At 34.2% G+C, this 13,802-nt stretch overlaps 1 protein-coding gene across 1 annotated transcript in view; it reads left to right on the top strand.

Moving 5' to 3' along the window:
• Positions 1–13,802, top strand: part of LOC119068648 (proton channel OtopLc) — a 36,726-nt gene continuing 22,924 nt past the window's right edge. Inside the window, exon 1 of the mRNA XM_037172323.1 lies at positions 1–820. Within this exon, the coding sequence (XP_037028218.1) occupies positions 594–820 (227 nt within the window). The 5' untranslated portion in view covers positions 1–593. The remainder of the gene's footprint in view (positions 821–13,802) is intronic.

Genomic DNA, 13,802 nt, shown 5'->3' with positions numbered 1-13,802 from the left:
TAAAATTCACCTTTTAACAATGGTCTGTGATATACAAATTTGTGTCTGTGGCGGTATATGCATGTTCATTTCATAAAACGAAACAGTGTATATGTACAAATTGAGGGAAGTCTATGCCACTTATAATATGAATTGACTTCCGGGCAGCAAAAAATTATATTTTCGAATTCAACATTAACATCATGTACGAATTGACTTTGTGATCTGTTTAAATATAAAATGTTTTGTTTGGTCCATAAAAATGTATTGAAGAATTTATATGAGAAGTTGTTCAGTGATTTGCACATAAACATAAAACATTTTTCTCTTTTTTTTATTGTAAGCATGGTGTGATTATCCAATTTTGTAATTGCTTTTTTGTCCTCAACAATTTTTCATTGCTATAATACTACACACATAAATATTGTGCATATCAGCCACTACGTCTGGTGTTTTAGCATGAAAAGTCAAGAAAGAATCGGTACTCTGTGATAAAGTGAATTAAATTTAGTGTTTTTGCTACAAAATCAGTTCTTTTCCCAAAAATATTTTTTTTTTACAAAAAAAATAAATAAAAATAATTTCGTCAAAGTACACATCTAACAATCAAAATAATGGATAGCTCACCCGATTTGTCACTGAAATTACGTCGTGGATCGAGCGATTCAAGGGATTCATTCTATATGGATTTTGCGCAGGGAATTGATTCAGATATAGAAGAAGTAGCAACAACTGTATCAGGACCGATTCATGGTCAAATTGATACGACACTTGGTGATGGAGATTCACCATCGCCGACAATGCCATTGCCACCTCCACCGCCATTGCCATTAGATGAAGGGTAAGTTTTATCATCTGACTTGGGTTTTGTAACAGATATGTACGATATGTTGTTAGTGTATACGAGTGTTAGAAGCACTTAATGAATTCCTTCTTTCGCCAAACGGCTTGAATACATGAATACGATAAAGAATTTTCGTCGTCTTTTTCTTGGCTCCCCATTTCGGCAATATACGCACAATGTAAACGGTAAAGGTCGTTAACCTTTTATGTTTTCGTGTTTTTATGGTGATACTCGTAAAAGAACCAACTGAATTTATGTGTAATAAATCTCAAAGCAATTATTGTTTTGACTTACAACTTTTTTATTTAGATATTTTTTTCCTTGATACTTTCACCCGAATGACAATAGAGCATTTTTATGGTCACCTTTCCATCTATCCATGAGACAGCAATATGTTCAGAATTGGATGCCCATCCCATGTATGTAAAACTAGTGAAGGGAATGCATAGACTCACTTTTCTCTGGAAGAAAATTGATAACGTTGACAATAAAAATTGCCAGCTTGACTCAATAGGTTAAAACAATTATTATGCCAAGTTTCATTCAACGTCTACGTCATTTTCTTCTAAGACCAAGTGTGCAGCAACTGGTTTGACATTCATTATACCAAACTCTGCATCTCAAAATTTTGTATTTATATCAATAACGATTTTAAAACTTAGTGGCAACCTGCAGAAATGTATGAACATTATACCGTAATTTGCATTAGAAACTTAGCGACAAATTTATAAAAAAAGAATTCTTTTGTTTAAATTTGTCACTAAGTTTCGTATGCAAATTACAGAAGGATTGACCATCATCTTCGTCATTTTTTTAAAGTGCACGTCACACCTTCCTACTGTTTCTTCTTATGACCCAAAAAAGCCGTTGAGAAATTCCAAGTGCAGAAATTTTCAATTGAATAGTTCTTTTCGGGCATGATAAACATCATAAGTGACAGAGAGACAGATTTTTAAATATTTTATATGCTGAGGGCGTCGAAAACCGTACTTTTCATGTTTCAAGCACGTCTTCCGACGCCCTCAGCATGTAAAATCCATTACATAACTCGGGATAAAAATGAAAAGTCTCGTTTTAGTGTGTTTATTGACCTCGGTTTCGCCTCAGATCAACAAAATTCACACTACTTTTCATCTTTTTATATTCATGTAAAAAAAATACTGCTAAACGTGATGAAGTACTTTGGCTTGAGATATTGTCCATAAATGTAATCTTCCGCAGATATCAGGCATATCAGCAGTTTTAAAAATAAAATAAATTAAAATTTACAATTTACTTCATTTGATTTCCTTATTTTCAAAAGATTAATTTCAAATCTTCTACTTCATTCTTTAAAACATGTATCTCTTGCTATATACGACCGCATCAATGAGATGTTGTCATTTATTCCTGCACTCGTTATCGCTAACAGATGATAGCCGCCCGATTTTTAGTTCGAAACTCGTTGGTACGAGTACTACGTACTTCCTTTTGCGTCTATTAACACATCCATTGTCGTACAATTAACTTCTATTGGTCACTAAAAGCAAATACCACCTGTCCCTGTATTCGCTCGCGTAGTTTCCCCCTCACGGTGAAAGGATTGCAAAACTCAAAAAGGGCTTAATGGGTCCCAGGGTCAGGGTATTGTGAGCTGCATACTTTTTGAGTGGATTCTCTAAATTTGACACTTTTGCTCTAGAGAGGAGAATTACTTATCTAAACTCAACAAAATGGATTTGGGTTCGTGACAATTGGTGAATAAATTAAAATAATCAACGATGATGATACAGATATCGTTCTGTAAAAAACTGTTTCTGAACCGTTTTCCCTCTGCAAAATGATTAATTCCAAATTGAAATTTTCGCGTCATTCTCATGTGGGTAGTGGTCACAAAACTTTACCTCGTAAAACTGTTTTTAAAGCTCACAACAACCCTCTTTAACAAGCAAGTTCAACAATATATATCCTGATAGTGCAGTGAAATAATTGCTTCTGTTAGATGAATTTCGATAAAATGTTTGTCAGCCACAGGAACATTTTCCTGGATTTCTCGTAAATGCAGCAATGAATTCGCTGCATTATTACCAAAGCTTTATAGAAAGCCCGACTCGGTCATATCTATTTTGCATTTCCTCCCCTCTTCCTCTTTGTTAAGGCAATTGAGTCTAGAATAAATTGTTGGTCGAAGTTTCTGTTTCATCTTCACATTACTAATGCCCGTACTCTGCCGTAGACAAATTTGCAAACCTTTCACATACGACTTTTCATACAAAGGAATTGTAACATGTAGTATTAGTCACGTAAGCGCGGCTTACCGCCTGAAATGCATATCTTCCGTAAATATTTAATATTTCTGTCAGGCATAGATTCAAAATCTGTTCCTAACAAAGTTCTCTGCTTTCTGTAAAAGGTCTGCATCTGATTACCAGTTCCATTATAAATTTTAAATTATTTCCTATCACCAACGTGTAGCCTTTTGTCTCTTTACATTTTCACCATAATTTTCCATTTGACATGGACCATTTACAGCGGATGCTTAAAATAACTATAGCGCAACGTTTACGATATAGCTGCAGATAAAGTTGCATGGCTTTCAATTGAATTACTCATGATTCGATAGGTTTGTTTCCCTTAATATACGACAATGTAACGTGCAGGGCACTTGCACTTTGTTGCCATTGTATCATATCCAAGTATATCAATACTTGCAATCACAGTCCAGCATTATACGAACATGGTGAAATACAATACATATAAGTGGTATGAAAATCCAAGATCTATAGCGCCTCCCTGAGCGTATTTATTTCATTTTCTTTTGCCGACGTTTTCCACCCCAACTTTTCCTTGTTTTTTTTTCTTCCCTAATTCGATTTTTTTTATGTTTTTCTTTAACATTATTTATGTATCTATGGCACACATGGCGGATAGTAAATAAAAAAAAGGAAAGATGAAAATGCCAAACCATGTAATGTGCAATTCAAAGCGAAGCAAAGTCAACTATTAGTTCCACATTGATGGAAAATAATTTATTTTCCTATAACCGCAGAAATTGCATTGTGTAATGTAATGCCGGTCCGTGATGGTATTTGTATAAGTCATTGTTAAGCCATCAGTGAACGAATACATATATATATATTTTGTTATCTAACTCGTGGTTGGTTGTTTTAGATGGTGAATAAAGAACTGTACAGAAATTTTTGTAATGAATCTGGATATTGCGGTGAAATTTATGAATTCATAACTTTGTAAGTTCGGCAAAATGATTTTTTTTCGCTTTCGTAACGTGATATCCTTTCGCACGTGAAAAATAAGTTTGAGTTTTTTATGCTAAACGTGAATCCTTCGCGAACATTTTATTTAAAAGATGAGACATCATAAAGTTGAAATATTTTTCAGAATTACATTTAAGATGCACGATACAGAGATACAGTCGGTAGATAAATGTATGTAAATTTTTAATGAAGCCTCGAATGAATTCCTCAGAGCTATATCAACGTTTTTTTTGTACTTTCGTCGGATGTACGATAGTCTGGCTGTATATTTTAGGATGAATTTAGGCGTGTCCCGTGTACAAAACTCATTTTTTTTGTTGAATAGACCCATGTTCAAAATCAAAACTTTCGAAGAGTATAACCTGATCATTATTCACTTGCACAACGTTTACTCTAACGTGAAGAATCCACATTTGTCTATTGGTTCTGGTATTAAGACAGATTCAGACAGATTAACACATTTCTCTACTCTCAATTTCTGTCTCATTCGATAAGTCTAATCCACAAAACCTTTTCATAGCCACATATAGCAAACGGTTTTCAGACACTGAGTTTCAATTGATTCATTCTGTGTGAAAGGGTAAATTGACAAATTTACTACGTTACCTCTGCAACTCGTTCAATTTTCTCTGATGGTGCGAAGTATATAACGGTAATGTATTACCCATCGACAGTATACTTTATTATCGAACTTGTTTTTTTGTGGTACAATTTTTAGAATATGGAAAAATGTTAGACCTTTTAACGAGAGAGGAAGATAGCGATAGGTGGACGTTTACAGCATAATTATTCAGTTTTCATTTTGCAGACATCAACACCTACTTTTTCCCATAGCTAAATTAACTTTATGTAGACCGTCGTCAACCAAATTTTTCGTTGAAACTATTTTCTTTTTTTTTGGTCGTGTCTCATCTACGATGTGTGGTAAATGTATGAAATGGCATAAAAATGAATTACAGCCTCGACATATATATCTGTGCATTTAACCATTTACATATTAAACACATGGTAAGCGAGAAGAACATCTATTTTAATATTTATGTGCCATATCTTCCTAACCGAACAAAAACAAAAATGGAAGAGGCATTTTACATGTAGAATATGGGGAAGAAACACCAATTTATATTACTTACACTTAGTGGTTTTATTTCGGTTTTTTTTATGGGTCGTGCACATAGTAAAGCGAGAGTAAAGTGGTAGAAATGACTTTTTAAGTGAATTGAGTTACAAACAAATTTTTTTTTTATTTTTTATCGATGGAGAACCTTATTATAAGACACTTTGTCTCGTATCATATGCCAAAAACAGTTACAACTTTTTTTATAAATCATTTTGAAAGTCACTAAAAACACGAAAATTCGAATAGAAATACAGTATGTCATCAAAAATTTTTGTATTTCGATTCGAATTTTCGTGTTTTCAGTGACTTTCAAAATGATTTATAAAAAAAGTTTTAACTTTTTTTGGCATATGATACGAGACAAAGTGTCTTATAATTAGGTTCTCCATCGATAAAAAATAAAAAAATAAATTGTTTGTAACTCAATTGCTCGAAAAATATAAAGACAACATATACTACACACACACACACATCATAATTTTTATACAGACCGATTGTGTTTGAACGGCTTTTTTGGTTAATAAATAATCGAATCGATAGTGGCAGAGGATAAAATACATTACAAAAGTAAGAGATAATGTTTCTACATTATTGAAGAATAATATACTACAGCCGAACATATGACAGGAGCTTCTGCGAGGTGTTGTACACAGGGACACATAGGGCGAACGCGCGCGTTCGCCCAAGTTCCCAATAAGTAGGTTACGGTGTTATGGAAAAAAAGAACTCGGCCGAAAGCTCGGAACATTAAACACGGTAAACAAACCAATTGGAGTTTCATTGTCCTAACCAAGCAACACAACGTTGCAACAATTAAATATCGAAAGGACAAGCAAAACAACAAGTCTATAAAAAAAGAAGTTTATACAGTCTGGACCACCAGTATAACGTAATCTCAGAACCACGCCTCAAACTATACGCATAATTTTTGAGGAAAGTTAGGCGCTAACTGATTTCTCGCCTAAACGTAGGCTAGACATATTTTATATGAGTCATTCAGTGTGTACATCGTTACAGGCACAAAACACGAAATTACCTGAAATCAATCGTGCCAAACACCCGATTGCGAACACACAATAATCTTTTCTTTTGCAATTCTGCATGAACTGACCAAGGTATAAAAAACTCAGGATAATGTGAATCCGCAAAAACACACGAAAGCCAAGTTAGTCAATTTGAGTGCAGTGTAGGTAGCACCTTCGATTTGAATAGAATTTTTGCAGCGTTGAAATACTTTTTCAACATTCAGTCTGTCATATTCACCACATTCCATCATTTCCATTGAAATTGTGAGGGCTACACCGAACGAAGTAGAATTATCCGAAAATCTATTACACCTTTAGTTTCCAAACAGCTTTTCAAGTTTGACTGAGAATGTCATTGTTATCCTAAGGACCATTCCGCGTTTCTACAAGTTCAAGAGATCTGCTTCATCTTATGCCGAAAATACACGAGCAATTTTGCGTTAATCATAATTGTGGATGATCCACAGTGGATCCCATCAAAGCAAAATTGCCTTAAGCTACGTTTCGAATTTGTTCCGATTTATTGCTACAAACTTTCGTAAAATATGTGACAAAAATAATTGCTCAGCAAGAACTAGTAAGTCAACTTTTAAAACTGAGCCCTTCATAGATGGTTTTTAAATTTCCAATTCGTATTTTAACGTCGACATCCATACTCTGTACTTCATTTCGCAATTCTTCCATTTAAAAAAATACCCGACGACCATAAAAACGTTCCATAATTCAATTTGTGGAGTGATTTTAATAAGTAAAACGGCTCTTTTCGATGCAAATTTATAAGAACTTTTTATTCGACAGTTTATTCCTATTCCCTTCTCAATCATTCTCGAGATTATTCTTTCAAAAGAAAAAAAAAGTTATTAAAACGATGTTCTATCTGCCGAACCCTCTCGTTCAACTATGTTGAATGAGAAAGCAATGTATATGTTTAAATCTTTTGAATATAGCATCTGAAAACTGTCGATTTAAATTTTCATCGGAAACATTTACGATTTACGTTTGAACGATGATCAATATTCGGATATGTATTTAGATATGTGTAAAAGGGATAATGATGGAAATGTGTTATTTAGTTAGATAACAATTAATTGAAAATTGTGTTTCGAATATTGTTATGAATCGACGGATTTAATTAACAAGGTCTTAGGTCTCTAATGGAAATGTCTAATTAAAAGTCGTACTTTTAATGAGCACTTTTTTCAGCCGAAGTTTGAATTGAAGTAACAAAAATTGCAAATTATTGCCAACATCATTGGAGTGTAATATGAACCGAAAAATGTAAAAGTTTTTCATTTTCTTCTAAGATATTGCGAGACTTAATTCACCAATTTCGAAATGTCGACGAGTAAACATATTATGGGGAAAAGTGTACCCATCCAAAGTTCTTATTAAATCTTCAAAGAAGCTTTCACTTTGATACATTACCGTGTGTGTTTTTTCTTCAGTCTACTGATATGTTGTCTGCATTGAAAGGAGAACATCAAGTGAAAATTAATTCCGTTATTAGAATTACACACATGTGTGTTGTGTTGTGTGTATACAAAAACGTTGCACATCTAAAATACTATGACACCGACTCTGTTTAGCTTTTCGCTAAATACACTCGTTCATGTACACATACGTGCACATCCCATTGTTTTCATAGGATGTGGAATCAGCGTACTTCTCATTCTTGTGGCGTGCTTTTCCATACAATTTACATTGTTAAAATGTTTGATATATACTCTCATACTCGTTCTTATATTCGCAAATTAGGTATAAGATGTTAGTAAATATGTTCACAGAAAATCGTATTCCATTGCCAGTCACACTGTCTCTTGGTGAAATTGATTTTGTTACTTATCTAGAGCAGAAGATATTTTGAAACAAATTTTAAATTAAATAGCAAAACCATCAAACGCATCTCATTTCAACAGAAAAAGTTTGGAGTCCCCACTGACTGGAAGGGTATGGGATTCAGTTAATTCCTTTTTTACATGATTACCTACTCACTTCTTTATGTTCTTCGGATCTGTTTAAAATTGTAATTTTACAGCTCACAGCTCGGATTCCGCTAATTTTCGAAACGATAAACAAAACTTTGAAGTCAGACAACAAACTTAAGAAATGTTAACCTCCTGTATATCGAAAAAAAAGTTATCTTACTCCCGGTTATATGTTTTTCCACAATGTGTTTGCATATGCGCTTGAAAATCTAAATTCATAAATTTCGTTTGAAATTTGATTTGTCGATTTCTTTGTTTATTTTTTGTCTGGGTTTATGATGTTTTAGTCTCTGCATCGGAGCCGCTGGCCGTTATGATGACTGCAGGGTGGAAATAATGGAGTAATCAAATTTCACTCGATGCTGCTTGTTCCATTCAACACAAAAATAACACAAAACGAAACAAAAACGAGCCATCAGAACAGTCGGAGCGTTTGCTGCGACTGAGCCCCGTACAAACCCGTATATCTATTGCGTACGTGACCCTAGTGCGTCTGTCACCCTACTTTGACCGTAAGCCTATGCGCCGGTTAAAGTAGTTAAAGTAAAATTATTATGTAATGTGTACATCTTAGAAATTGCGCATAGCGCAATTACGAAGCCCCGTACGACGTTCCTTTCAAATAAAACAAAAATTTCAAATAGCCCTAAAATTTTAATTTATTGAGTATAAATACACATAGGGCCTAGTATCGGCCTCAGTCCGATGATCCAAATTTAATTTTTTTTTCAACTACATTCTATTCGGCCTTTGATTACCTTCCAAATGAAACAAAAAATACGGAAAACGGATGAAATTTGCTCGAGTTATATGTAAAATACACATAGGGCCCTAGTAGCGGCCTTGGTCCGAGGACCCAAATTTAATTTTTTTTCAACAACATTCTATTCGGTGTTCGATTATCTTTCAAATGAAACAAAAATTACGAAAAACGGATGAAATTTACTCGAGTTGTATGTAAAATACGCATAGGGCCCTAGTAGCGGCCTTACTCCGAGGACCCAAATTTAATTTTTTTTTCAACAACATTCTATTCGGCTTTTGATTACCTTCCAAATGAAACAAAAATTACGAGAAACGGATGAAATTTGCTCGAGTTATATGTAAAATACACATAGGGCCCTAGTAGCGGCCTTAGTCCAAGGACCCACATTTAATTTTTTTTTCAACAACATTCTATTCGGTGTTCGATTATCTTTCAAATGAAACAAAAATTACGAAAAACGGATGAAATTTACTCGAGTTGTATGTAAAATACGCATAGAGCCCTAGTAGCGGCCTTAGTCCGAGGACCCAAATTTAATTTTTTTTCAACAACATTCTATTCGGCTTTTGATTACCTTCCAAATGACACAAAAATTACGAAAAACGAATGAAATTTACTTGAGTTCTGTGTAAAATACACATAGGGCCCTAGTAGCTTTTCACTTCTAAGGCCCTAACTCACGGTCCACTCACCCGATTTTAAAAAACTTTTTTTGCCTGGATTGGTATTGACAATACCTATCATTTGCCGTGTCATTTACATTTCCATCATTTATTTTGCCATAAATATCACCAAAAGACCTTAAATCACTTAGGAGGCCCTAACTCACGAAGGGCCGACCCGAATATACCCATCTTCGAACTTAGCCTCACTATTTTGACTATCTTTCAGGGAAAACAAAAATTTTTGAAATCGGATTTGATTTACTCAAGATATCGACGTGACAGACAGACGGACAGACGGCCCAAATTTTTATTGCGGATTCGTCATCTAAGAACATAGGCAAACACTTTGCCCTCACCGTCTGCTTCGAATTCAATCAATTACACACGGCATCGTAATCCTATAAGCCCCTTCGTACTTCGTACGGGGCTAAAAATCAATTAGAATAATTGCCCCGGTTAATACGTTAACTGTGAAAAGGATTGTAACGACGACATTTCGTCGTCACTTATATTCATTGCAATAAATAAAGATTGAATGAACGAATGGGAAATGTGTAATGAAATGCAAGCATGGGATGAATAGAAAAAAAATCTTTTCAATTTCTAATAGTATGCGTCGGTAGGGTGGCCCAAATGCGTCTCTAAAACATTCATTTTGACTTATTGCAACTATAGGAAAGTGAAAGAAACGACCAAAATTTATTTGGAAATCTTACGAAACTTTTTCGGAAAAAACGACATCACAGGATATATTCGGCACTACCAGCCCTGGCTCGGTTGAAAATATAGCCAGTGATTTAAAACCCTCACGAAACAGAATATAAGGGAATTTGACAGCAATTAATTAAGTACTGAATTGACGATCAGATGTGTTATAAGTTCCCGTATGTAGCCCATTAAAAATACAATCTTCAGTATTCTAAATTTTCAAGGAGCTGGTGGTTTTATGTGCTTTGAGAAAACTGTACCGATGCCCCAAATTTGCATCAAAGGTACACTTTTCTCAAAGCACATGGACCTTTCACAGACAATTTTATTTTTTATTCAAAGCTGACATATTTTTACTCGAAAATGTGGTCGTACATTTTTCAAAAAGGACTCTCGTAAAAAGATATCAGCGATCAAAAATTTCGAAACGCAGAAATGTAGGTTACAATTTCAGCGTACGCTCGGAAGCTCTTAAATATTGACTTGTTCACTTGTAGAGCCATCGATTGGCAATAAATTGAATAATCGTAAATCTAACCGAACCAAATATAATAATGAGACCACCGTGTGGAGAATAAACTTTCGGTAGTGATGCCAGCTTAATTATTACCTGAAAAAATAAAATGAACTTTATCGGACGACACTCAGAGAACGACTGAAGTACCAAAATTTGATTGAAGTTCAATTTAGGACTGTTTCGAGGACCCTCTTCCCTTCGAAAGCTTGTGCTAGTCTTAAAAAAGACATTTTTTCAATTTTTGCTACGAACTTTCAAAATAGCTAAGGAGACCGATGAAAATGAAACAAAATGCTTTCTGGTTCACCCTAACACGGGGACGAACAATTTAGCTTTTGATTCATAAAAATCTTCTCGTATTTTATTGAAACGCAACAAATTCTTTTCAAAATCCTCAAAGTGGCTTTCGAGTTTCGATTATCTCTATCGTTCGTCGAGTAAATTTAATTTCATTCAATAAAACCCAATTCAGCTATTCTTCATTATGATAGGATCATGAATTTAGTTCCACCGTTTATTCCACCTCAACTCAATTAATTTCACACGCGCTATGCCATCAAGCGGTGTCGGCGCGTATACACGTGTACGTTGTACGTGTTAACATTGACATTGACATGAATGGGATTGAGAAGGCACGAAAAAAAAGTGGAAACTTTATTTGTAACAACTGTAAGCCAAAAATTCCGTTAAAAATATGCACCTCTCACCATCAGCCACAGCAGCCAAACATCGTCTTAATTAAAACGATAAATGTTTTCCTAAATGGCGGCTTAATTTATTTTCCTTGTGAGTTTTGATGTTAAATTGTTTTCATTGTTTTTGTTATAGCATTGTGTTGTAGACTGTGTGTGTGTGTATTATTAAAAAGGTGAAATTGAAAAGTTGGGAAACCTTTTACTCTACTGTTGTCGAAAATGAAATAGGAGTGTTAATTGCTTGTGAGTTTTTGATTGCAATAATTTTACAGCAATTAGGGAGGGTAAAATAATGTTTTATGTGTACGAGATGAGAATTGGATGCAACATTTAGGTCACAAAAGTGATGCCTATAACGTGAAAGGGGGAACAGATATCGTCGCTTATGGCATCATGTGTACAATGCTGTTTCTCAGAGATCAATAAAATATTCATTTTGATATTAGAGGCTGTGTACTTACCCGACCATTTGTCTAATTTTAGCAAGTCAATCGGCCGGGAAAATGTTCTCTCCCCAATACCCCAATACATAAAATGAAATTTTCCTCTAAAGTATTTTATGTATTACCTCCGAGGGGTGACGCACTTCCATTTAATCCATTTAATCCATTAAATCCATTTAATCCATTTAATCCATTAAATCCATTTAATCCAAAAATTGTTTTTTAGTTTTGCCGAAATAATTAGGCCACCCACCTGAAAAATTTGTAAACTAATTACGAAAATTAGATTTGCACGATCCCCAGGTCGTTTAAGTACTCGTAAGGTATAGAAATTTTTTTTTGTCAAAAATGGTATTAAATTTATTTAATCCATTTAATCCATTTAATCCACTTTACACCAAAAACTCCTAAAAGTGGAATTTTACGCTTTTTAACATTGTAATATGAGTTGTAATACGTGGTTCGATCAAAATCAACCATTTTTTAGACTTTTAAAGTATTTGGTAAAATGAACTTTTTTCCTATTTAATCCATTTAATCCAATTTTTATTCCATTTAATCCATTAAATCCATTTAATCCATTAAATCCATTTAATCCATTAAATCCATTTAATCCATTAAATCCATTTAATCCATTAAATCCATTTAATACCATTTAATCCATTTAATCCATTTAATCTAGAAGTGAGTCACCCCTCGATTACCTCCCACTCTTTTGTTTGCCGGTGTTTAAAATATAATTTTCCCGATCAGTTGGGAAACCTATGTCTTCAGTTTTTGAGTCTAATGATTTTAAGTTTGGAGCTAGACTGAACTCAAAATTAGTTTTTAAGAGTGATATCGCCAAGACTTGAACCAATTTTCGGGAAAATCAATACTAAGGTTCGGCGATCCGATTTACATCAAGAGTACAGAATTACTAAATAAATTAATAATATTAGAATATTAATAAAGGAAAAGATACGTATTGTCTAGAATTGAAAGACGAATTCAACGCGCTATAGCTCGCCGAACCCTTGTTTTCAAATTGGTTCAAGTTTTGGCGATATCACTCTTAAGTAACTTCGTGAATCAACAGTTTTGTTTGTTGCATATCACTTTCAAAACCAATACAATAGCCGTGGAGTGGCTCTTTTTGGACAGTCTTAGGCGAAGACTCTTAGCGATAATAATAGTGACAAAGTGGAAAGAACACACCTCCCGTGCTAATTTCTGTTTAACTGTTTATTTACTGCCATTAAAAATTAAGCTCGCTCTAAAGGGGAACAGGATCTAACTCCATACATTTTCAAAATTTTCTCTATATATTTTTGCGTACGCAGGGTGTCCGGAAATCGTAATACTTGACTGCGTGACCTTCGATAGTTCATTCATTAAAATTCATTAAATTTCCATCAACTGTAACAAAATGTAACATATGAAGGCTAAATGATAAAGGCAAAGATGTTTGCAGCCAATTTATGTCGATTGTCAATTCAATTTGAAAATGTATCAACCGATATACATTTCCAACCGCTTTGTATCAACAAAATTTTTCAATTAGTTTCATTTTCCGATGAGTTGTGCTGTCAATAGTTATTTATTCACCGAGTGAATTTTTGCCAGAGCGGAGCGAGGGTCGTAAATCACCCGAGTTTGAATTTCGCATTTTCTTCCAGAGGTTGACACAACGTTTTTCTTCTGTGCAAATGTTTATTTTCTCCCCTGTCAAAACAAGAGGTAAAAAAAGACATTTTCTCCCCTGAACACTTAGAGAAAAGAGCTGAAAAACTCAACTGTTGAAGGTAACTTTGTCTCCAGG

This window comes from Bradysia coprophila (assembly GCF_014529535.1).
Source record: "Bradysia coprophila strain Holo2 chromosome X unlocalized genomic scaffold, BU_Bcop_v1 contig_20, whole genome shotgun sequence".
Classification (NCBI taxonomy): domain Eukaryota; kingdom Metazoa; phylum Arthropoda; class Insecta; order Diptera; family Sciaridae; genus Bradysia; species Bradysia coprophila.
This window is presented reverse-complemented; position numbering and strand designations above follow the sequence as displayed.